This window comes from Lissotriton vulgaris, chromosome 6 (genome assembly GCF_964263255.1).
Source record: "Lissotriton vulgaris chromosome 6, aLisVul1.2, whole genome shotgun sequence".
Classification (NCBI taxonomy): domain Eukaryota; kingdom Metazoa; phylum Chordata; class Amphibia; order Caudata; family Salamandridae; genus Lissotriton; species Lissotriton vulgaris.
In genome coordinates, this window is record NC_141694.1 from 1,759,328,721 (window position 1) to 1,759,354,341 (window position 25,621).

At 45.4% G+C, this 25,621-nt stretch overlaps 1 protein-coding gene across 1 annotated transcript in view; it reads right to left on the reverse strand.

The window, feature by feature from the left end:
- Positions 1-25,098, reverse strand: part of LOC147709426 (uncharacterized) — a 35,860-nt gene extending 10,762 nt beyond the window's left edge. The window contains exons 1-2 of the mRNA XM_086925992.1: positions 24,903-25,098; positions 22,465-24,571 (exon numbers count right to left, since the gene is read on the reverse strand). Coding sequence (XP_086782118.1) covers positions 22,465-24,427 — 1,963 coding nt within the window. The 5' untranslated portion in view covers positions 24,428-24,571; positions 24,903-25,098. The remainder of the gene's footprint in view (positions 1-22,464; positions 24,572-24,902) is intronic.
- Positions 25,099-25,621: the final 523 nt, after the last annotated feature.

A 25,621-nucleotide genomic window follows, 5' to 3' on the forward strand; every position in this document is an offset into this window, starting at 1 on the left:
TATTTAGTCGAGCCATACAAATCAGGGCATGCACATGTGTGTTCATATCACACAAAAATCGTCACACTCTCAGGGGCTGTCCCCTCAGACAATCACGATTCTTCACAGTGCTAGCCTGACTTTCGCGCGGGACCATGGCGTGTTGCTTAACTCTTCTCCATACTTTAGTCGACGTCCTGACATGACCTGCAGAAAGAAGGGAAAAAGAAAGGGGTGGGGGCAGCGTTTTAAAACACATCAGCGCGCATAAACCCGAAAATGTTTTTACCTACCACATACTCGGCCTATGTCCACAGGATGCGGTCTCTACCATCTCGGCGTTTAAGCCCAGAGGGACCGGTTGCGTGGGAGAGATAATTATTGATGGACTGAGGAAAAGGGATGGTCTACAGTGGTCTAAGTTCGTTTTTTGTCTGTTAGGCACGGAAACCAAAGGGGCTAGGTGGCATTTCCTTCGGAGTGGTTTAGGACATTTTAAAACAACTTCCTTGATACATGCGGCACTTAAAGTAGGAGCTAAGTACCAGGGCCTTTATTGATCGCTTTATGCTAAACGAAGAAGAAAAAATACATATATCAAAACCTGGAACATTCATCTTCGCTGCTTCTGCGCACTACGCTTTTAACCTTCAACCTTAATCGAGCTGCTTTCATCCACCTATATTTCACTTATATCGGGGACAGTAGCCATACATTCAAAGCTTATCAATGCAAACACTACAGTTATACTTGCTCCTTTAAAAAACCTTTAATTAAAAATGTTGGTGCAAAAATACGGGCCTACAACCCCGTGGGTCGGCCACGGAGCAGACCGGAACTGTGCATGAGGGGAACGGAGTCGGCGGTCATTGATTTCATAATGGAAAGTGCGACAAGTGCAATAAAATCATATCGAAACTTCATTTGTGAGCAAATATCATAAGTGTTGGAATTCAAACTTTCAGTAACCATGGTGCATCAAAACTTAACATCAATTCATTGTCCGAATGTTCAATCAGTACCCATTCTCATATCAATTCATTGTCCTAACACATAAACAGTACCCATCTTATATCAATTCATTGTCCGACTACATAATCAGTACCCATCTTATATCAATTCATTGTCCAAAAACTACATACATATCTCATAACATCAAGGCTGAGCAATCGGGGTACAACAAGGAACTGAAAGTTTCAGTTGTACCGGCGCCATTTTGGGTGAGGTCAGGCATATCCGAGTATGGTCAAGATGTCTCCCTCAACCCAGGGTCGGGCCAGAACCTCTTTCGGAAGTCCAGACAGTTTCGTGAAAGGGGTAACAGAAGGGACTGGCGATATGAACCATCAGTCAAGGTGGGAGGGAGGCAACAATCTTTCCTACCGGGTCATACTGGTGTCCCACCGGAACTGATCACGTTGGCAGTCTTGCAGGATTTTGGGCATTTCAAGACTGAGGCTGGTGCCGGCATGAGTGCGCCGACGTCTCGTGGTTCCCATCGGGGGATGGGGGCGCCAGCGTGGAGGGGTCGGGCCCCCGGCTCTTATAGAATCTTCAAGGTCGAGGAGAAGAGCACAGGACATGCGCCGGTCCTGGGCAAAAGCGCTGCTTTTCGATAGGGATCCTTCAAATGGAGCGTTGGGGTGTCGCTGGAAGCCTCCACCTCGGGAGGTGGGGGAGGCTCGTTCGCGCCGCCTCTTCCTCCCAGCGACCCCACGCCGTTTCTCGGCTCCAGCATTTCAGGATGGCCGTACCAGGCAAGGAAGAGGGGGGGGGTCGGTGGCATATGCAAGACATCCCCCCCCTCCATTGTCGCAGTCATCGTTGGAAGTGCGGTTGCAGGCAACAATCCAGCGTTGTCAAAGCCATTATTGAAGAAAGAAGTGTTGTCGCAGCCATTATTACAGAAAGAAGTGCTGCCGACAAGGGACCCCCTCAGCCTTGGCTCCGGTATTTGATGATGGCCGGGTCAGGCGATAGAGGGGGGGGGGGTCGGAGGCAGAGGCAAGACATCCCCCCCCCGTGGCCTGCAGGGCGGCAGAAGAAGGGAATGGGGAGGCCAGTACATTTTCGGGCCATCCGCCCCACGGCCTCTCCTTCCGATGGCAGTCAGCCGGGCCCTGCTCTGCATGCGTCGAGGCCTCGCCTTCCGGATGGGCGTAGCCGTGGACCTGTTGCACTTCGGGAGCTTCCGGAATGGGGGTAGGTGTCTGCTGATTTGTATCTATTTCATTTTACAGTTATTGGGCGTGGCGGGCGGTGGTACAGACATGTTTGGAGCAGTGAGGGGCGGTGAAGCCTAACTACCTCGTGTCTGCCTTGGTATCAAGCTTGGCTTCCCTCGCCATTTTTATGTTTCTTATTGCAGGTTATTTCTAACATTTCTTATTTTTAGCGAAGTCGAAAGCTCATCAGTGGCCTACTGATTTCGCTCGACTTCTTTTTCCTTCCTTTCCTAATGTGTTTCATGCTAAAGTTTCTGTTAACAGGATATGGTGTTTACTTCATATTTTACATATGTCCTTTTTACTAGGGTGGGTGTCCTCCGGTTAAGCCAGACGATCCACCTCTAATAAATGGTCCGGGTGGAACTAGTTAATCAATCAGTGGAGAGTGGATAGGCATGACAGGTTACAACAGGGGACAAAGGTCCGCATTACCTACCCTTCACTACTTGCAAAGACTAGACAGAATATTTCTATTCTACGTTATTTGCAAACAGAGAATACCTCAAACGAACTATTCTTTGAACAGTAAATGTCCAGACAATCGATCAATCAGTGGGGAGAAAAACAGGCATGACGGATTACAACGGGGACAAAAGTCTGCATTACCTGTCCTTCGCTATCTGCAAAGGGAGACAGAATATTCCTATTCCTCTCTATTTGTAGACAGGGAATATCTCAAAAGAACAATAATCGATAAAATCGATAACAAACAATCAGTGGGGAGAAAGATAGGCATGACGGATTACAACGGGGACAAAAGTCTGCATTACCTATCCTTCACTATTTGCAAAGAGAGAGGAACGTTCATATTCGTCGCTGTTTGCTAACAGAGAATGTCTCAAAGAGAACCAATACTTCAAGTAGCAGCCAAAGCTAAATGAACCAATCAATGAGCAATATCAGTATTTAAATACCGATTCCAATACAAACAATCAATCAATCAATCAGATGGGTAAAGCCATCCTACCAATCAGACGTAAAGACGTCCTACTTAACCTTACCCGGACCGGACCGTGTGGACAGTTCTTCGTCTTCCTCCTTCCAGCGCCCGATCGTTCTCTTACTTCATTATTTACCGCAGCATTCCTGTGGGGTTCCAGTCAGGACAGTAGGTCACCTGAGAGAGGTCCGTTCAGAATCGGTGAAGTTCATTCAATCGGCAGCCGGGCGAGGGCCCTCTCAAGGCAGGTATACTCCAATCGATTCGACGTTCACCCCATCGTCTGGACCTCTCTTACCGGACCTTATGTCGCTGATGGACCCCGCGTTGGGACGCCAATTGAGGAAAATCAGCCCAAACTACTACCGATGCCCAGGCTGCTGGCGCAAGGCGCCTCTTAGTTCCCATCTTGAATAGTTACCAATCAAAGAGACGGGCGCTGGAAACAGGGACACAAGAACAGAGTTTTATTACTCATGAGGAGAGCCTGTCATTTCAGACACGAAACACGGTGTCTTCGGGAGGTGCTCTAACAAGTTCTCTGACACTGCGTCTTTTATACACAAGTTGATGATGCATAAACATTCCTTATTACAATAAAGACATTGTGAAGCAAGGAAAAGACATCCCCAGTACCCCCCCCATCCTCCCCCCGTTCCGGTTTATTCCAACACGTGGCTACAGCATGAGGTCCTCACCCCCCCCATACAATAGGAGGGGACTACAATGCAGCAGAGCGTTCCGCTGATTCCTTTGGAATGTGTGCGCCTGATCGGAACTCAGGGGGTGGGGGGGTCATGATCAATAGTAGCTCCTTTGAAGAGGGGCGAGTGCATACAGTAGCGGGCAGTAAACTGTATCCTCAGGCTAAGGGATGACCAGCGGTCCATGCAGACAGTCGGGCTCAGTGGAAGGGGTCATCAAAGGAGGGGTATTCATGAAAGGAAGGGAGGTGTTGGTCAGGCGCGGGGTGTGATTCCCAGGGGCAGAGTCGCACAGAAGGAGAGGTCTTATGACCCGTGCAGGAGAGAGCGGGGGCAGCCAGAGTGCGCGGAGGAGGGGTGCCGGGAGTTAAACAAATGGGCAGGGAGGCCATGGTGTCTAAAAATGGTTGTTTGTGTGTGTGCGTGCATGGGTCTATGCTGGCGAGATGATGCGTTCAACGCTTCACGGTATGCATTCTGCTTACAGTGAGGGTATGATGAAAGCAAATGAACGCCGCTTATGTGCATTAACATTGTCATTTTCCACAGTCGGAGGAATGGCAGCTAGTTAAAAGCCTGACAGACATGCTTCGTCCTTATAGGTCTTCACGCGTGAAGTCATCAGGGAGGACTGTTGTTTGAGCAAAGCTATCCCATTGTTGCGCATGCTAGAGCACCAACTGAAGGCAGTGTCTACAACATTGAGAGATAATGGTGGAAAGCAAGCTGCATATCTGTTGGCGGATAACTTATTAAGCCGCCTAGTTGCCAATGAAAGGCTTCAAAAGATACATACAGAACAATATTACATTTGTGCCACTATTCTGGATCCACAGTACAAAAAGGCAGTGGCCAGCAAAGCATTCATTCCTTTTGATGAGGCAGATGTTTCAAAGTTCAAACATTGGATGGCTGTGTCAGCCAGACGGTTCGAAAAAGATCGGCAGAGAATTCAAGTAGCCGTCAGAAGTCCAACTGAATCAGCAGGCGATCCAGCGTCAAGTTCCACTTCTGAATCTGTGGCCGAAGGGAGTCACTTTCCCTCACATCCGTTAACGACACCAGCAGCAACCCTATCATCATCCTCACCTGCACCAGGCCCAGCCATAATATTGTCAGAAGCGGATTGGCTAACTCATCAAGGGTTTGTTTGTTCCAGTGCTGAGAAGGCCACAGATGGTACGCAAAGTGGAGCAACTTTGGAGAACCTTCAGTTGATGGTGCAGGCCTATCTGGATGAGCCAACACAGGTCTTTGTTCATACAAACCCATTGCTGTATTTGTGCAGGAAAATGGCTCTATGGCCACTGATCGCCAACCTGGCTCTAAATTATTTGTCTTGCCCACTCGCAAGCGTGTCTTCTGAATGTGTTTTCAGTGCTGCTGGTGCCATTGTAACTTCAAAAAGGTCCCGGCTCTCTGCCAAAAATGTAGAGAGGTTAACACTAATCAAGATGAATCAGCACTTGATACTACAGATTACAAAGTACGTGAATGCTCGCAGGAAGAAGAGGACAGAGACTTAGGTGACGGAAGTTCTTCTCTGTTACCTGACCTACTCCCCTCTCAAATCATAGGGTTGGAGGACAAGCTCTACTTCCCTGACACCGAGCCCTGAAAATGACTTCCTTTTTTTCGTCCTTATTCTTTTTATTTCTGTGTGTCTTTCTTTGTTTTGCAACTTTTACCACAACAAAACTATAATCACCTAATCACAACAAGTCCATCAGCAGCGCTGTCTTCATCTTATATTCCTTATTGATTTGAAGGTGCCTCAGTCTGCATTCATGAGGTTCACAACTCAATCATGCTCCTTTATACTCCTCCTCCAGACTCCCCCTATCCATTTCCCTCAGCGTTTAGGCCCTGTTCTGTCCCTGTCCTCCGCTGCCCAGCAAGAAGTGGCCAGCTGCTACGTTTAGGTTTTGGTGCAGTGGCGCCACCTGGACTTTGATGTAAGTTCTGTGCTAAGGTAATTTCTGCGAATTCTCCTGTGCTGCACCGCTGAATGTGTTTTGATGCAACATGTGTCTTGTTCTTACACCTCTGAATGTGTTGTTTATGCATCATGTGTTCTCCTGTGCTGCACCTCTGAATGTGTTTTATGCATTATGTGCCTTGTTCTTACACCGCTGAATGTATGTTTATGCATCATGTGTTTTGTTCCCAGGTTTATACCCCTAAATGTACGGTCATATTTAGTTGGTTGTTTTCTCCTACTACAGGTGTTCCCTGTGAGGTCCTGGTTCCCTGCGTAATATTCTCCTAAGGATGGTTAGAGTTGCGTAGGTGGTACTTACCGGTCACCAGTAGTTACAGGTTGTGTGCTAAAGTGATTTATACTCTATGTTCTAAGTGCTAATTCTAACAGTATTTCTAGTTATAAAAGTGCTGATTCCTGACAGTGGTACAGGTGGCCCTGTCTTGTACATATCCCCTGTAAATTCTGCCCGTGCCTGTTGGCACATTGTGAAGTGTGTGTTTTTATCTAATGTGTTTTGGTGTAATACAAAGGCTATTTTTATTCATAACCTTGTGTGGAGTTTCCTTTGTGGTGGGCCTTGTGTGTTGTTGCTGGGGGTGCATGCGCAAACACTTAACTCACCTTGCCTCCGAGTTTAGCCTTACTGCTCGTGCTACGTTACCAAGGGGGTGAGCAGGGGTTATCTTGGCGCGTAACTCCCTTGCCCTGATGTGGAAGTGGTAGTCTCTGACTGACTTTGGCGCAAGCCCTGGCCGGCCAGGGATCCCATTTCTAACATTGTCTCATTCATAATGACGTTGGCAATGTTTTAGGGGGTTTGGTGTTCTTTGGTCCAGAATTGGCAGAATTTTGGCCTTTTTGGGTGTTTTGGGTGCATGTGTGTTTGGGTGAAAACTAAGTGAAAACTAGTCGTAGACCTTCCTTCTTCTTCTTCTTCAAAGAGCGCAGTGCTTCGATTTTGTTCTGCCTTGCTGAGATTCTTGTGAATCGCTGGAACAAGTGACTGTCCATGTAAGTTTCAAGAGGATCGAAGTAGTGGAAGTGCTGAAAACAGCAATGTTTTGTAAACAGCGCAATTTGCCATGTTTTGAATATACCAGTATTGCATGTTTTTGGGGGGCTGTTTGGGGGGCTTCTAGGTTTCTGTGGGTGGGTTTGGGGGTCTGGGAGCACTGCTGGCACAGTCTAATGTTGATTGCATTTGTTTTTCATGCAATCCATGGTGGAAAAGGGGAGTTAGGGCCTAGCTTCAGAGCGTATTTGGACTGAATTAAAGGTAGGCCCATTTTTGCTTTTTGAATGACGAGTTGCAGAAACATTGTGCTGCAAACCCAATCGCACAGCTTTGAAGAATCACTGTACACCTTTTTCATTTTCCACAAGTTTATTCAATGTTTTTCCAACTTTATCCAGTTTTTCAGCTTTATTGTTTTTAACACGATAACACCGTTCAAAGGTCCATATTGCTTCACATGAGGCGGTTGTGCCCACCCAGGCCTCTAACCACAACACAATGGGACTTAAATCCATGTTTGCAGCTAAAATCATAATCCCAATGCATTTCAGGCTGTTTTTAGTGCCCTTCGTCAGGGGAAGCTGTTTAACAGCGAAAATGACATAGAACCCATGTTAATCATTTGTGTTTCAACACTGTAGTAATTATACATAAGTGCATTCAGCCATAACGTTTATACTGTGTGTAACGTGACATTACCAATGATTGCCCACCCAACACCATCGATGCCATTTGTGACCTGAATTATTTTCTATAAATCATCTCTCACTGTTTACATCATGTGTAATCCATTACAAGCGTTTACTGCAAGCGGAGACCTCCCCCACTCCTTCCTCGATCCTAAACCTGCCATTCTACCCGCTTTGCTATGTAAACACTCGACTTGCCTCGTGCTCTCTAAAACAACAACTAAGTAATGACATTATACTGCGTTCAGAAGTTAATTACAAATAAACATGAACGCCTCTCGTTGATTCATTACTGGCTAAAACAGTTACCTGCTTGTTGTTCACACGACGCTGTTGCCACTCTACGCTACGGTAGAATGGCAGGTTTAGGATCGAGGAAGGAGTGGGGGAGGTCTCCGCTTGCAGTAAACGCTGTAATGGATTACACATGATGTAAACAGTGAGAGATGATTTATAGAAAATAATTCAGGTCACAAATGGCATCGATAGTGTTGGGTGGGCAATCATTGGTAATGTCACGTTACATACAGAATAAACGTTATGGCTGAATGCACTTATGTATAATTACTACAGTGTTTAAACACAAATGATTAACATGGGTTCTATGTCATTTTCGCTTTTAAACAGCTTCCCCTGACGAAGGCCACTAAAAACAGCCCAAAATGCATTGGGATTATGATTTTAGCTGCAAACATGGATTTAAGTCCCATCGTGTTGTGGTTAGAGGCCTGGATGGGCACAACCGCCTCATGTGAAGCAATATGGGCCTTTGAACCTTGTTAAAAACAATAAAGCTGAAAAAACTGGATAAAGTTGGAAAAACATTTAATAAACCTGTGGAAAATGAAAAAGGTGTACAGTGATTCTTCAAAGCAGTGCGATTGGGTTTGTAGCACAATGTTTCTGCAACTCGTCATTCATATCAATTCACGTGCAAAGAGGCGAAGCACGTTTAACCCATTCTGCACGCAAACGGATATATAAGGAGAAATAAGTATAAAAATGGACTGATAATGGTGTGCAACTGCAACCCCTTAACGCATTCACCATTTTTGCTTTTTGCCTGTTTGGGGTGTTCTGCTTTTGGGTGGGTGGCTGCAGGGGTCTGAGGGCATAGCTCGGAAGGTCTAATATCGGAATCAAGTGTTTTGGACCAAATCGGAGGTGAATTTTTCTTTGCGTTTTTGCTCACTTGCCTGTGTTTGGGGTGCCGTTTGGGGGGCTGCCAGGTTTTTGTGGGTGGGTTTTGGGGTCTGGGAGCACTGCTGGCACAGTCTAATGTTGATTGCATTTGTTTTTCAGGAAATCCATGGTGGAAAAGGGTAGTTAGGGCCTAGCTGCACAGCATATTTAGACTGAATTGAAGGTAGTAGGCCCATTTTTGCTTTTTGCCTGTTTGGGGGTGTTCTGCTTTTTTGCGGGTGGCTGCAGGAGTCTGGGGGCATATCCAGGAAGGTCTAATACCGGAATCAAGTGTTTTGGACCAAATCCATGGTGAATTTTTTTTGCGTTTTTGCTCACTTGCCTGTGTTTGGGGTGCTGTTTGGGGGGGTTCCTGGTGTTTATGGGTGGGTTTTGGGGTCTTGGAGCAACGCTGGGTATGGATACTTTTGGTTGCAAGAGGTTTGAAGCAAATCCAGGGTGGCAAAGGGGAGTTAGGGCCTAGCTGCAGAGCTCGCATGGAGTGATTTTGGAATGAGGCCAAAATAATTCTAAGTGCCCATTTTTGTATTTTTGCTTTTTGGCTGTTTGGGGGTCTTCAACTTGTTTTCGCCTGGGTTGACGGGTCTGGGGGCATTGCTGGGAAGGTCTAATACCGGATAAAAGTGGTTTGGAGAAAATCGGAGGTGAAAAACTTTTTCAATTTTCAGGCATTTCGCTCACTTTAGCGTTTTTGGGGGCCTGTTTGGGGGGGGGGGGGTTCCTGGTGTTTGTGCGTGATAAACCAGAGGGGGACAGTGATGATCCAGAGGGTGGCAGTAATGAACCAGAGGGTGGCAGTGATGAACCAGAGGGTGGCAGGGATGAACCAGAGGGTGGCAGTGATCAACCAGAGGGTGGCAGTGATGATCCAGAGGGTGGCAGTGATGATCCAGAGGCTGCAGTAGCAAACCAGAGGGTGGCATTGGTGAACCAGAGGGTGGCAGTGATGAACCGGAGGGTGGCCGCATTGAACCGCAGGGTCGCAAACAGGCTGGACACGTAGAAACAACATGGTCGCGACCGTTGTGACCACACAAGTAAGTTCGCGTTCCCGAACTTGTACAAAACCCTCGCGAACTGGCAAAAACAGCAAATTCACACGAATCCGCGAATTTTGCGAATTGCGAGTTCACTTTCGCACAAATTCACGGATCGCGAATTCGCAAATTTCACCCATACTTAATTTAAACAATACAATGGTTATGAGCATTTAAGTGAAAAGGACATGAGCCATTTCATATACAGGTTTGTATATGGCTTAAGACCTGAAATTGGTGAAATGATAAGATCTGGAATTGTTGGCTGGCAGTCACTCACAGTGGATGATATTTTGAGAAAGGCAAAATACTGTAGTAATGGGGGAGGAGCTACGACACCAACCAAGATGGCCGCATAGTCTCCCGGCTCCGCTGACCTCCGTCCTACGCTCTATTATCCTGTTGTTTATCCTGCTTACCTGCACCGGATCCGCGTGAGTGATCTGACCCGCATTCCAAGGGTGCAATCCCGGAGTTTCTCCGCCGTTGTGGAACGGAGCTACATCGAGTGTCGCATTGAGGCCTAATCCAGCAGGGAAGCCAGGGTCTCGAGTGCTGGCTCTGCCGGGTCCGAGTTGAATAACAACGGACTGCTGAATGTGGTTGGGTCCGGTCTCTGGAGCACTCGGACTTTTTTGATTGTTTCGCTACCATCAGCTGCCTGGTGTCCTACAGTAGGTGAGGTGAAGAGTGACGCACGGTGCTGTGTGGGGGGTCCCTGACCGGGGGCTCGGCATTCACATCGCTGGTTCCCCCGGGTCGGTGCCTCGTTGCGTACTACAGCTCGCTAACCGTCAGTCCCTCATGGCTTACTCCTGCTCCGCCTAATATCGCCCCGGAGAAGGCGCCTCTCCGTGGGGACCACCATGTTGGAGGATGAAAGGCATCTAGCGGAGCAGGCTCGAACTGGCCCGTCTCTGGGAACGGTGCTGGAGGCACTCATGGCACTTAAGGGGACTATCGAAGTCCAAATGTGTAGTTTGTTGTCTGCGATGGATGGACTCACAAGCCTGAGACCGGATCCTGACTCGACACCCGCGACCCGGCAGCCAGCCCGCTTTTCAATAGACATTTCGGAGACGTATCTTGACCCGACGCTGGAAGCAGAGTTTGCCCCTATTGTATTGGATCAGCCTGAATGTACTGTGCCTGGCCACCCACTGAAACCGTTGGAACCCCCGATTGTGTATCCCTTGGAACATTTACATGTCGTCTTCATTTTGGAACTTTCTATCTTTTGCTGTTTTGGATCGTGTCGACTCCCCTCCCCTGTCGGTCCTTCAAGATGGCGCATGGGGTAAAGCTTGGCTTCGAAGGCAGGGAGGGGCAACATTGGTACCAGCTATCTGCATCGGGACCTGCCGTTCTTTTATCATCTGTGTACTCCTGTTTTGAAGACTTTGGCAGTATTTTGTGGAAAGGGCTTTCTTTAATTGACGATTTCAGTGAATTTGATCGACGGGGCCAGGGTTGAGATTTTTATCTGGGTCTCTCATTGTAGCACTTTGTTTGATGGGATTGTTTTTGTTGACCTAACGGAGTCCGGGCGGGGCTGGCTATGACGGGGGAAGGAGACCGGGAGTCCGTAGAATTATGCCCTCCTCCGCTTTCCCTCATCGAGTGGGGTTCTTTGCCTTTTCTTCTCTTTCCCTTTCTTCTATATTTCGGGTTCTGGTTACTGGGCGACAGGCACGCTGTGAGGGGGGTGGCCGTAGTCATCAGCAGGGGTGCAGGGTGGGGGGTGGGGGGATGGGTGTTTGTTATTATTTTTGTTCTATGGCCTCTTTTTCCTTCTCTTCCCTTGTCTTTTCTTCTTTTTCCTTTTCCGGGTTAGTGTAGTGGGTTCGGCTTTCTTACATCCTTGTTTCTATGTCTGTACCTTGCCCCTTTTTTGAGGTTTTGGTGCTATGGGGCGGACGATAATGATGGCGTAGACAAACAATAATGTGCTTGCTTATCCTGAGGCCGTATGTCTTAACGCCGTTGACTTACATTATAGCGAGGTTATTTTGGACATGTTGTTCTTTTACTCGCCCCCCTTTGTGATCAGAGACACTAGACAATACCTGATCTTTTCTACTTATTATTGTAAAACGAAAACCTCATATCCTGTTTTCGAACTGAACTGCTTTTGCAACAGATGCGCTTTGTGGTTGGGGTTCTATGCTCCCCAGGGAGGCGGGTTCGAAGTTGGATAATACTAACGTACTGTAACGCTAGCGGCCAGCCCTGGGGGTTGTAGGCCCTTGTCTGTATTTGATTGCAAGTGTTAAATAAAGGTTTTCAAAAAAAAATAAAAATAAATAAATACTGTAGTAATGAACTGGATTTGAAACAAAAGAAGCTGAAAGAAAAAGCTATGTGGGCACAGGTAAAAGTGGCTGAACAGCAAATAGCAACTTTAAACAAAAATGTTGAACAGAATCAAAGGAAATTTAAAGGTAAATATTAATAAACCAAAATTGATGGGAAACATAGAAGAGTTAAAAAAGAAACTCCCATGTTTTAATTGTGGCGAAATTGGACACTGGAAGCGCGAGTGTAAGAATCCGCCCAGAAATTTTGTAAAAAATGCAATCAGGAAAGTCAGATACCACAACCGCCATTTCCAATCTGTGTAAATGTGCAGAGATACAATACAGAAACAGGATTCTGCGGAGGTGAACAGGTAAACAGATCACCGAGAGTGAATATGTCAAATGTGTCTCAACAATTTTGGATGAAAGAAGATGGAGGGAGTGAATCTGAGGATTACTTCTGATGGTGCCTGAGAGAGGAGGAAGAGTGTGTGCTTGGAGCCATTCTTGAGGCGGATCAATCTGGTCCATTTGTGAATGGTAAAGTGAATGATGTAGAAATTACTTTCCTAGTGGATACAGGTGCTACCCATTCTACTGTTAGATCAGTGGAAATAGAAAACCTCCTCTCTCTGGTGAAAAGATCCAAGTAGTAGGTGTAGCTAATCAGCCAATTAAAACAGATATAACTGAACCAGTTGAAGTTGAAATAGGTAAATTTAAGGACATGCATAGATTTGTAGTTTGTGATAGCAATCCTGTAAATCTATTACGAAGGGATATTCTCTGCAAGATGAATTGCGCAATATATTGCTCACCCGGTGGTATAGAGCTTCAAACTCCAGAAGAGGATGGACTTTACAAATTAACCATGTCAATGGTTGAGGCAGAAGAAAGTAAATTATTTCCTGTGTTTGATAAAAATAATTTGCCTGAAGAATTAAAAGACACAGTGAATGTAAACATTTGGGATTTCACTGGAGATGAAATGGGTTTGATGAAAAACGTAGATCCAGTACAAATAACAGTAAAACAAGAAGCAGATTACCCAAAAATTCCTCAGTATAAAATGAAACCAGAAGTGATTGAAGGTGTTACACCTGTAATAGACAAATTCATCAAACAAAGAGTTCTAAGAGAAATCGAGAGTAGCCCATGTAACTCACCGATTATGGGAATTAAAAAGCCAAACAGTACTTTCAGAATTGTTCAGGACTTGAGAAAAGTAAACAAAATTGTTGTTCCATGTTGCCCAGTTGTGCCAAATCCAGCGGTAATTTTATATCAGATTCCGCATGATGCTGAATGGTATACAGTTATTGATCTACGAAATGCATTCTTTACTGTTCCATTGCATCCAGAAAGCCAACAAATGTTTGCGTTCCGGTTCAAAGAGCACATATTAGCATGGTGTAGAATCCCTCAAGGGTACACCGAGAGTCCATCCATTTTTAACCAATTGCTAATGAAATCCCTGGAAGATCTAGAATTACCTGGAAATTCTACATTAGGGCAGTATATTGATGATCTCCTTGTAGCTGCAAAAACAAGAGATAATTGTGTAACAGATACCATTACTCTTTTAAATCATCTGGCAGATGAGGGACATAAAGTGTCACCTGCAAAATTACAGTTTTGCAAACAAGAAGTAAAATATCTTGGTCACAGAATTGCAAAGGGAATCAGACAAGTAACAACAGAAAGAATTAAAATGATTCAAGCAATGCAACCTCCAAAAACACAGAGACAAGTTAGAATGTTTCTGTCGCCAATGGATCAGTGGATTTTCAGTAATTGCAAAACCACTGCAGAGACTGACAAAAGCAGACATAAAAGACCCAAATAAATTAACCAAAACTGAATTAGAAGCTTTTGAACAGTTAAAGAAAAGTTTGTGTGAAGCTCCAGCATTGGGAATGCCTGATTATGAAAAATAGTTTGAGCTGTATTGCAGTGAAAGAGAAGGATGTGCATAATCAGTTCTGATTCAAAGACATAGAAGACTGAGAAAGCCAATAGCATATTTCTCAGCTGTTCTTGACCCTGTTGCAAAAGCATTACCAGGTTGCTTAAAAGCAGTAGCTGCAACAAGTGTGAGTTTGGAACAAAGAAGTGAAGGAATAATAATGGGATTTCCAGTGAAAGTATATGTGCCACATTCAGTTGAGATTCTCCTCACCAGAAGCAAAACACAGCACTTGACAAACAACAGGTTAACAAAATATGAAAAGGTTATTCTTGGTTCAGATATTGTTTCGATTTCAAGATGTGTGAATTTAAATCCTTCCACATTGTTACCTGACACTACTGAAACAGAAGTTAGAGATGAGGTTGATCATGAATGCCTGGATGATTAGACTACTGTACAAAACCAAGGCAGGATATTAAAGATGTCCCATTGCCTGAATCAGATCTTGTTTTGTTTGTTGATGGTTCATGCTTAAGAACAGATGATGGTGTTCTGTGTGCAGCATATTCAGTGTGCACTGTTGCAGATGTAATTGAAGCCTCCAGTCTCAAAGGAATTCATTAAGTTCAAGTGGCAGAATTAATTGCTTTGATTCGTGCATGTGAATTGGGAAAAAATCAGAAGATTGCCATAGTGACTGATAGTCAGTATGGTTATGTGTAGTCCATGACTATGGCCAGCTTTGGTCTCAAAGAGGTTAGTTAACTTCTGCGGGATGACCAATAAGAAATGCTCAACTGATTAAAAGACTAATTGACGGTATTCAGTTACCAGAAAAGATTGCTGTAGTGAAATGCACAGCTCACAAAAAGGGAGAGGACTATATAACTTTGGGAAATGCATATGCTGATGCAATTGCAAAATTTTGTGCAAAACAAAATGTGTCTGTAAATCGGGAAAAAAATAATGAACATGTTTTGAACTCACTTATGCTAATATCTGTAGTTGAAACTTGGCAAGGAGTAAAACAGTTACAAGATGAGGCAAGTGATGAGAAAAAAGACACATGGCTAAAAGCAGGATGCAGGCAAAGAGAAGAAGATGAGATCTGGGTTTACAAAGATGACAAACCAGTAATGCCAGACAGCATGATTTCTGACATGGCACGCATGTACCATGGTCCAGGACATATTGGAAGAGACTCAATGATCAGATTATTTAGGCAAACTTGGTACAATCCAAAATTCTGAATAATTGCAGAGTCTTTTGTCAGAGATGTCTTATCTGCCAACAGATTAACCCTAACAGAAAAACTGTTGTAAGCATGGGAACCATAGGACGGGAGGGTGGTCCATTTACCGGAATACAGCTTGATTTCATTAAAATGCCACGTCACGGAGAGGAGCCACGCCAGCGACCGAGATGGCCGCATAGACGCTCAGCTCCGTGAGCCCTCACACCTCGCGCATACATCCTGGCAATTATCCTGAGCCATAACGGCATATTTAAGTAGGCGAAGGAGAACTTTCACTTACCGTCTGCTCCTGAGGCTTCTACGTGCGGCAGACCCGGAGAAATGTCCCCGACTGTTATGAGGCCCTCGCGGTGCTGGGACTGGGGTGTCGATTGAGAGGAGCAGCCGGCCGCGACTGCGACAACAGCGGCCACTGGTGGAGGTGAGGAGTCGGCCGGAGGGCGCCGGTGAATTGATGGGCCGATGGCGACAGTGACGACCCAGTCCACCTAGCGGAGTGCCTCGTGGGGCTGCGTGGCAAAGCAGGGTCAAGGGGAGTGCACGATATCTGGCCCCCCTTCCCAGTTCTGTGTCTGGGCATAATCAAGGATTACCCCCGGAATTGGCGGGCGGCTCCCGGGGAGCGGCAGAGATTTTGTTTAGCCCTTTGGTGACTCTTCTCCGGGGAGCCTGCCTTGCATTTTTGAGTCCCGGCTGTGAATCCTATAGCGCCCTGGCTTGGGGCCCGGTCCCTGAGGTGAGGTGAAGAAGGACGAGGCCGGATCGGCTAAGATGGCTGCCGGCGCCCTCCTCTGCGGACCACATCCAGGTCGAACAGCTGCCGTGCGGATGAGATCAGGGGACTGGCGGCGCGAGAAGGAGCCCACGTCCAAAGATATATTGGCTGCTCTAACGACCCTGCACGAGACCCTGATCTGTAATGCCCGGGACATGGGAAGAAGGATGGCCGCCATTGTTGTCCCGCCGTTCCACACGGGCACAGTTCGATCTCACTGGAGTACCGACGTGCCCGCCTCTTTGTCCATAAAGAGTGCTCCAGCTACGCCTAGGTTCCTGGAGCCGCTGAAAGACCCAACTCCTGTGATCGCCCTGGATAGCTCCGTTGTACATGCGAGTGTCTCTTCAGGGCACATGCATGTCTAATTGGCGGCTCGGGAGACAACGCCGATCTACTTTTTGGGCTGCCCCGATGACGTCTCGGCGCTTGCCGGATTGTGTGACTTTCCCTCCTTGGATGGTGAGACTGTGTTCGGACTTGGGGATGCTTTCGGGGTCAATATCGACACAAACGGATTCCCGCCATACATGTTCGGATGGGTTTGGGTTGCTGAAGTCCTACGACGCGATAACTCGGCCTGGCCTGCCCGGATCACTTGGACCCTCCACGCCGCTCTGTACACCAATTGATAAGTGGACGAATGTTGGTTCCATTGATAGGCAAGGGATGATACCGTCCAGAGTCTAGTGGACTTATTGTTGGCTGACGGTGCTTGGGGGACATTTGGCCGGGATTATATTGCTGGTGTGGTCGGTGATTGATGTTCTCCATGGATATTCTGATCTTGCTTTTAGGATGTCTCCTGGGCGCAGGGGAGAGGGGGGGCCGGGTGGCAAGATCGAGGGACCTCCTCCACTTTTTTCTTCTCTTCTTCTTTCTCCTCTTTTCCTATATTTCGGGTCTCCATTAGGGCGACAGGCACGCTGCTGGGGGGGGTAGGCCGTGGCCTTCTGCAGGGGTGCAGGGTGGGGGATTGGGGGTTGGGGTTTGTCAAATTGACCGTTATGTGTTTCTATGGCCCTTTAGTCTTTTTTCCTTTTTTAGTGTCGTCGTTCTTCATGTCTCCTACAATATGTTTCGTTTTGAGGGGTGGGGTTCAGTTTTGCTATGGAATGGGTTTGTGCCTACATTTATCCTGATTTGCGTACCTTACCCCCAATACTTCATTTGTAGTTGTACTATTTGCGGATATTCTGATTCATGCTCGTTATTGTAGGACCATGTATGACCGTATGACACTTATTTTTAGTTTTTCCTTATTGTAAAATGAACCTTCATAATCCTGAATTCAGCCCTGTATGCTTGAATACAAGTCATGTCCCGGACATTTGTAGGACCCCGGTTTTCGAACTGTTATAACTTTCCACATTGCTCTGCTGTATTTCTGCTTTGACTAGCGGCCGGCCGGGGTGGTTGTAGGCCCATACCTGTAATTGCTTGAAGTAATAATAAAGGTTCTCCAAAAAAAAAAAATGCCACATCACAACAGACTAAGATATGTTTTGGTGATAATCTGTTTGTTTTCAAGATGGGTGGAAGCATTTCCAACATGTCACAATGATTCAATTACTGTGGCGAAATTACTTTTGAGAGAACTCATACCAAGGTAGGTATAAAGCAAAAATTTCATTGTGCCTACAGACCAGAAGCATCAGGTGTTGTTGAGTAAGTGAATGGTACAATAAAAAACAGGTTAGCTAAGATGTGTTTAGCAACAGGAATGAAGTGGACAGATGCACTTCCACTTGTTTTGATTACTTTGAGAAGCCTTCCAGATAGAAAAACAGGTTTGAGCCCCCATGAGATTCATATGGGAAGGGTCATGAGACAAGCATTTGTTCCAGTTGATAAACTACTGAGCATAAATGATAGCGTCATTATGGATTACTGCAAAAATCTATCTGACGTGGTGACTTCTGTGTTCCACCAGGTAGGAACTGAAGTACTTTCAAAAGAGAAAGAACAAGCTCTTGATCTGTTGCCAGGAGACTGGGTAAGGACAAAGGTACATCGAAGGAGGAATTGCCTGGTACCAAGGTGGCAAAAGGCAAGACTGGTGATACTGGTCAAAACAAATGCAATAAAGTGTAGGGGACTGAAAAGGGATTCATGCTAGTCATACCATACGTGTACCTCCACCTGAAAATCCTGACGACGAAGGTGATACAGCAGCTGATTCAGATTCAGAAGAAGAACCTGAAAGAAATCCAGATTCTGAAGATCGACAAGAAAGTCGAGATCTGGAAGATTCAAATGCGAATCAAGCATTGAATGAAGAGAATGAAGAAGTTGTGATACAAGATTTTGAAGAAGAAAATGATAACGATCTGCTAGATCAAGTAGCAGAAGAGCAAACTGAACAAGAAGTAATTCAAGATCAAGATCAGGAAAGTATTGAAAAGCAGATTGGAAACTTTGGAAGAAGGAACGAAAATTCTGAAACTGGTGGACTGGAAGTAATTGAAGAAGAAGAAGAAATTCCAAGTACCAGTTGTATGGATGCTCTTCCTACCAAAGTGAAACTGCCGAGTAAAGAAGTACCTGAATCTGAAGAAGAATCCGATACAGAAAAACTGATAATCAACGAATCAGCTGATAACACAGAAAGTGAAACAGATGACAGTGGAGATGAATCAAAAGTGAAAAGATCAAGAAAAAGAGCTTGGAAAGTGGAATATAATTTGGCAGAGCCAAAAAGGAGGTTAACAAGAAAAAGAGACAATTAGCCAAGTGAAAATGTCTAAAATTCAAATTAGTGAAAAAAGGCAAAAGAGCAGGTGAATGAGATTACAAGTGAAAAAGAAGAAGATTTGAATAAGAAAAAGCAAACAGGAAAAAGAATAAAAGTGATCAGTAGCAGGCCAAAGAGAACAATAAAACCAAATCAGAAGTATAAGTCTCCTGAATGGACCTATATAATAATCCTACCAGTAGTAGAAGTAAATAGTAGTCAAGTTGATTTAGACGATGAAAGTGATAATGATTGATTTTCTTTAAGGTGACACAAGGTCGAAAAAATTGTGTTAGGAGACACAAGGTCGAAGAAATTGTGGCAGCTGAAAAAAACATTTGATGTATGACATAAGGTCGAAGAAAAGCTGTTAGAAAACAAAGTTATCTGATAAAAAAAAGAGGAGAATATATTTAGGGATTTTTCAATTTTTCAATTATATTTTAATTTTTATTTTTAGTAAAGATGCCTTCTTATAATAATAATTCGAGATGATCAATTCTCAGAAGATGTTGCAAATTGTCTTTAATATGTGTAATTTTGATAATTTTAGTTTGGTTAATTTTAGCTGTCATTTTTCCTTTTGGAATAGATAAAGAGATGTATAAAGCTAACATGACTAGTAAAGTTGTGGTCAATCATGACAAAATTGATGATCCTAATAAGGTTATTGTACATAAACCAGAGATTCATCAAGATAGATCTGTGGGAGATTTTTCTAGAAATACTTTTTCAAGACTTTTATCTGAATATGTTAAGGTGATGAACGCAAAAGATTGCTATGTTTGTGTGAAATTACCAACTTCTGTGTCTGAGGGCGTTACTTACAATATGCTTCCTCTTACTTATGGTATAACATGTAGTGTAATAGCTAGTTTGTTTTATAAAACTGGACGTCTAGAATATCATTATTCTGACTTTGATGAGATTTTTGCAAATTTAAAAATTATAGAAAGCTTGAATAAAGTGAAATACGCTAAACAGATGATGGAATTTTTCTTAGGACTAGTGAACTTACATATGAGTATGCTTTTGAAAATAATCTAACATATAAATAGAGAACAGAAGAGAAAACGTTTTTAAATATGGTGGAAGAGAGAAGGGTAATTTACAAGCGAAATGAAATGTCGAAACAGACCAAGTCTAAATTTTGGCAGATGGAAGATAAAAAGCTTATTGGTAGAAATGGTAATGTCGCAATTCACATAGATAAACTGGTTAGTGGAAAACTTTGTATAAGAAGAGATAATACCCAATTCGATAATTATTTTGTCGGTGCAAGTCAATGTGAAGACACTTATCGTATTGTAGGGGGTTGGGGATTTATAGGAGGCAAAGATCCAATTGTTCCTGGAATTTATGTTATCTGTGGGGATAAAGCTTATTACAATCTCCCTGACCACTGGTATGGGACATGTTTCGTAGGTTTAGTTTTTCCCAAAAATTTTCATGTAGAAAGAAATGCAAAGAGTTCATTTGAAATCGGTAATCACTCAAGTAGATTTAGAAGAAAAACTTTTCAGAAATATTGGGAGATATATTTGGTGTGTTAATACCTATGGTAGGAATAACCCTGAATGCAAACAAAATTAGAAAAATGTCCACAATTGTTGATAGATTGTCACCAGACACTGCAGGTGGATTTCAATTAGTAGATACAGAACTTGTTGCCATGAGATCATTGGTAATGCAAAATCGTCTTGCCTTAGACATTTTGCTAGCAAAAGAAGGTGAAGTTTGTGGGATATTACATGTTCAACATTGTTGCACATATATACCTGACAAGAGTCAGAATATAGAATTGTATATTAAAAATATTACAGAGTTACACAGTGAAATAGTACCCATAGAAGATGAAAGTTTTTCAGAACGTCTGGGTAAAAGATTTTCAACAATTAAACGCTGGTTTCAAGAGATTGGTAGTTCAATTATAGGTAAAATAGTTTTTCCTTTAATAGTCATAGCTATAATAACACTTTTGTTTAAAATTATTTGCATGATACACAAGAGAAGAAAACACTTAATAGAAAAGAGAAAGAAAAAGAGATAGAATTAGAAGAGTTTCGGAGAACACAATATGAAAAATGCAGAAAAACAGATGAATCTAAAGTGTAGAAATACTAATATTAAGAAAGTCCAAAACATGTTCAAGGGTTGAAAATTTATAACATTTTGGGTATTGTTTGGTGATTTTGAAATCACCAGATGAGGGAGTTGATGGAGCAAGGTGAAGAGCAAAATTTTGTTCTAACCTGTGAAGTTAATCTTCTATAATGAATAACTAAACTAATAAGCATGTGGTGAAATTATTAATCAACTTAGTTTAAAAATGCAATTATCAGTACACGTGGGATAAACTAATGTGCTTTATGTTGCAAACGCAAAGAAGAAAATAATAAACTAACCTTGTCTATTGTCTTTGTCAGTATTAAATGCGGCTGTTTAACTAATGGCATGTGCTTATTATGTGTGCTTATGTTATGTTATTATGTGACAAAATCCTTTGGAGTTCGTGCAGTTCCTGGAGGAAGAGTAAATATAAAAGATGCATGTTATGTTATGTTATGTTATCATCATTTATTTTGCGCACAGATGCTCCAGCTAAGGAGCGTCCTGGCACAGGGAAAAGGTGAACATAACACAACGCAAAAGGAAACAGAAAAATGTAGGAGTCAGTATAAAAGAAATTAAAACAGGTGAGTTTTCACGGCCCTACGGAATGCTAATAGATCCTCTAACAGGCGGATTTCCAAAGGGAGAGAGTTCCAGAGAGCCGCAGCTCTCACACGAAAAGAACGACCGCCCATCCGGCTAAGCCTGAAACGCCGGATAACCGCAAGGGATTGCCCAAGAGATCTGAGAGAGCGAGTCGGGACATAGGCGGATAAGAGATTATTGAGGATCTCAGGTGCCGATCCTTTTAAAATTTTAAAGGCGAAGCTAAGGGCCTTAAAGTGGATTCGGCTTTTAATTGGTAGCCAATGTAGGGACCGCAGAGTATTGGAAATGGGACAGGACCTCGGCAAACCCACCACTGCTTTCGCAGCTGCGTTCTGTACGCGCTGCAGGCGAACGATCTCAGATTGGTTAGCTCCCAGCAGGAGCGAGCTGGCATAGTCCAGCCGGGAGATGATCGTCGCTTGGATGACCAACTGTCTCGTCGGAGCATCAAAAAATTTGAGCACCGGCCTCAGCCCACGCAGGACACCGAAAGAGCATGCCGCCACTCTCTTAGTGTGGGTAGTAAAGCAAAGGGTGTGGTCAAGCCACACTCCCAGGTTTCTAAGTTCCATCACCGGTGTACGGGCCGGCCCTAACTCCGGAGGCCACCAAGTGTCCCCCCAGCGATCCGTTCCCCTTCCAACGATCATCACCTCAGTTTTTTTCGCGTTCAGCTGGAGACAGTTGTTATTCATCCAGCTGGCCACCTCTCTCAGCCCATCTCGAAACCTGGGGGCATCCTGTTCGGCATCCCCGCTGATCGTGACCGCTAGCTGCGTGTTGTCGGCATACGAGACCATGGTTAGGCCCCACTGCCTGGCGACATCAGCCAGCGGCCGCACGTACAGATTGAAAAGCGTGGGACTCAGCGAGGAGCCCTGAGGGACCCCCAGGTCCAGCTGATGGAACTTGGACTGAAAAGGAGGGGTGGCAACGCAGGAGGAGCGATCGCTGAGGAAGGAACGGAACCACTGCAGAGCAGAGCCACAGATGCCAATGTCCTCCAGGCGGTGCAGAAGGATGCGATGGGACACCGTGTCAAAGGCAGCGCTAAGGTCTAATAAAATAAGCGCTGCCGTTTGACCTGCATCCAACACACTCCGCAGATGTTCTACCATTGCCAGAAGGGCGGTCTCCGTGCTGTGACCAGCACGGAACCCATTCTGCGTAGGGTCGAGGACATTGGCCCGGGCCAAATGCTCGGATAGAGCCAGGTTGACGTGAGCCTCAATGACTTTGGCCGGCCAGGGAAGCAATGAAATCGGGCGGTAGTTTTCCGGTTTTAAAGGATCCAATGATGGTTTTTTCAGGATCGGGGAAACCACCGCCTGCTTCCACTTGGCAGGGATCGTGTCTGAAGTCAAGGAAAGGTTAATCAGCGAACACACTACCGTGCGCCCCTGAAAAGACGGATCTCTAAAGAGGACAGGTCGGAGCGGATCCGCAGGAGAACCGGACTTGACTCGTTGTGCCAACTTGACAAACCCATCCCAGGAAATAGTAGGGAGAGAATGTAATGCCGGGCAGCTGCGAGGGCCATTCAGAGGAGTGAGTGGCAGCGTCGTACTGGGAAACGACTGATAAATGGTCTTAACTTTCTCCAAGAAGAAAGCGGCCAAGGCCTCACAATGGGAGGTAGAACCGTCCACTGGCGGCACCGCTCTCTTAGCCATCAGATTTTTTAGGGCTTTGAAGATGGTCTTCGAAGGGTTGTGGCTGTTACGGAATTCCGTCGCATAGAACGCCACGCGGGCTCTACAAATAGCTCGATGGTAGAGCTTGACAGAGGCCAAATACGCGTTTTTTTTTACGGCATCATACGTCTTCCACCACTCCCTTTCTGCCCGTCTACATGAACCCTTCAGAGCGCGGAGGGCACTGTCATACCAAGGACTCGACTGCCTGGAGCTGGATTTACTTGAGATGATGGGCACCAATATATCGAGCGCCTTGGTAATCCAGCTGCAGAATTGGTTGTAGCCCAAGGTGACGTCGGACAAAGGGCCTAGTGGCTCTTCAGCCATGATGTAATGTAGGTCCTCTAGCCTGAGCTTATTCCAGTGCCGCCGAGGGATCCACTTAGGAGATGGAATAATGGGGGTTTCGGGGAGAGGTAGCCAGATGGACACCAAAAAATGATCAGTCCAACCCACTGGAGAAATAGCCAAAACTTGGACATCCGGTAAGTTAGTGAAAAACGGGTCCAAAATGTGACCAGCCACATGTGTAGATTGAGTGACAAGTTGGGTCAGCTGAAGGGCCTCCAGATCCGCCAGAAAACCACTGATAGCAGAGGTCTGTTGGTTGTCAAAATGGAGGTTGAGGTCACCTAAGATGCAAAAATTGGCGCAATCACTAGCTAGCGTACTAACCGCCTCAGGGAAAGCTCCCCTGAATGCTACATCACTGCCCGGGGGGCGGTACACGACCATCCCAGACAGCGTGAACTGGGGACTGATAGTGATCTTAAACAGGGCGCTTTCGCACCCTGCAATATGCAGACCCGTCCAAGAGCACGCAAAGGTAGATTTTATAGCTAGGGCAATACCTCCACCTCTGGACAGGCGGTTCCACGTAAAAAGTGAATATCCTGGGGGGCAAGCCAGATTAATTATGGCTGCATCTGTGTCCTGGAGCCAGGTCTCAGTGATGATAAACAGATCTGGCTCCTCGTCGGTGATTAGGTCCATGATAGACAGATGGTATTTAACCAGAGATCTGGTATTAAGGTTTAATATCCGCAGACCATGAACACAGCCCTTGCTCAACCGAGGCACCCTAATGTCTTCCGGCGGAGCAGCAGAGTTGTCATAGTCCCGAATACCCGCTGGCTGGTCGAGCGACCATCCCTTGCAGGCACATTGATAGGGGCCACACAAGGGATGGTTAGGTGCAGAAGCGCAACGTGGGAGGGACTGCCCAATCGCCCGGAGCAATGCACTGGTGTAAGCAATCATCCTACCTCCCAAAAGGTACTAAGCGGGAGGGGCCCGCTGCGCCCAGCGCATCCTTAGCGCGGACGGGCGCAGACGGGCAGGACTCTGGCAAGACTCCGGCAAGCGACGGCGTCCGGCTGCGCGGGAGAGAGCGACTTTAAATAGGCGGAGAAATGGAGGGAGGAGCGCAAGGACGCTCCAAGATGGCTCCCGCCTAAAGACCAGCGTCCCAATCCAAAATGGCGCCGATCGTCGATCCCCGGCCCACCCACAGAACCCGGGCCCACCAAAATGGTGGTGTATATTCCACAAATTATATGCAGGTATGAGGGGGGGGAGAGAGCCCAACCAGTTCCACAGTTAAAAATTAGAAAACGAAAATAAAATAATCAATAACTCCAAAGCAAATATAGTAAAAGCAGAGCGCTGACAAACCGCGGCGCGGTAATGTGGCACCTTTTCCAGGCTGCCCGCTGCCTAAAATCGCCTTAAATAGGCGGAGAAATGGAGGGAGGAGCGCAAGGACGCTCCAAGATGGCGCCCGCCTAAAGACCAGCGTCCCAATCCAAAATGGCGCCGATCGTCGATCCCCGGACCACCCACAGAACCCGGGCCCACCAAAACGGTGGTGTATATTCCACAAATTATATGCAGGTATGAGGGGGGGAGAGAGCCCAACCAGTTCCACAGTTAAAAATTAGAAAACGAAAATAAAATAATCAATAACTCCAAAGCAAATATAGTAAAAGCAGAGCGCTGACAAACCGCGGCACAGTAATGCGGCACCTTTTCCAGCATATTCGTGCTTCTGCTGCATAACATAATTAACAGGGTTAATTATTAGAAGGGGGGAGGGTAACAGAATGGGTCTCAATTCTTTAATTAATTGATGTCTTGTGTTTGTTTAATAATAGTTTCCGAAGTGAGGCCTAAAAGGTGGCCTAGAAAAATATGGCTGACAGAGATGCAGACTTGAAACCTTGTCCAGAGTGGAGCCTTGCATTTATGCAGTACTGGAGATTTTTGTTGCACAAACATTATTAATTGAAAGAACAATTCTTTGCTTGAATAGAATATGCTGACAGAGAGAAGTCTCATGGACAGGAAGAAAGTGTCTGCCAAGATTAGGAAGTAATGTTCTGAACTCGAGGGAAAGTAAATTTTCTGAGGAAACGGAGAGACGTGGAAATGAATAGACAATAGGGCTCATATGAA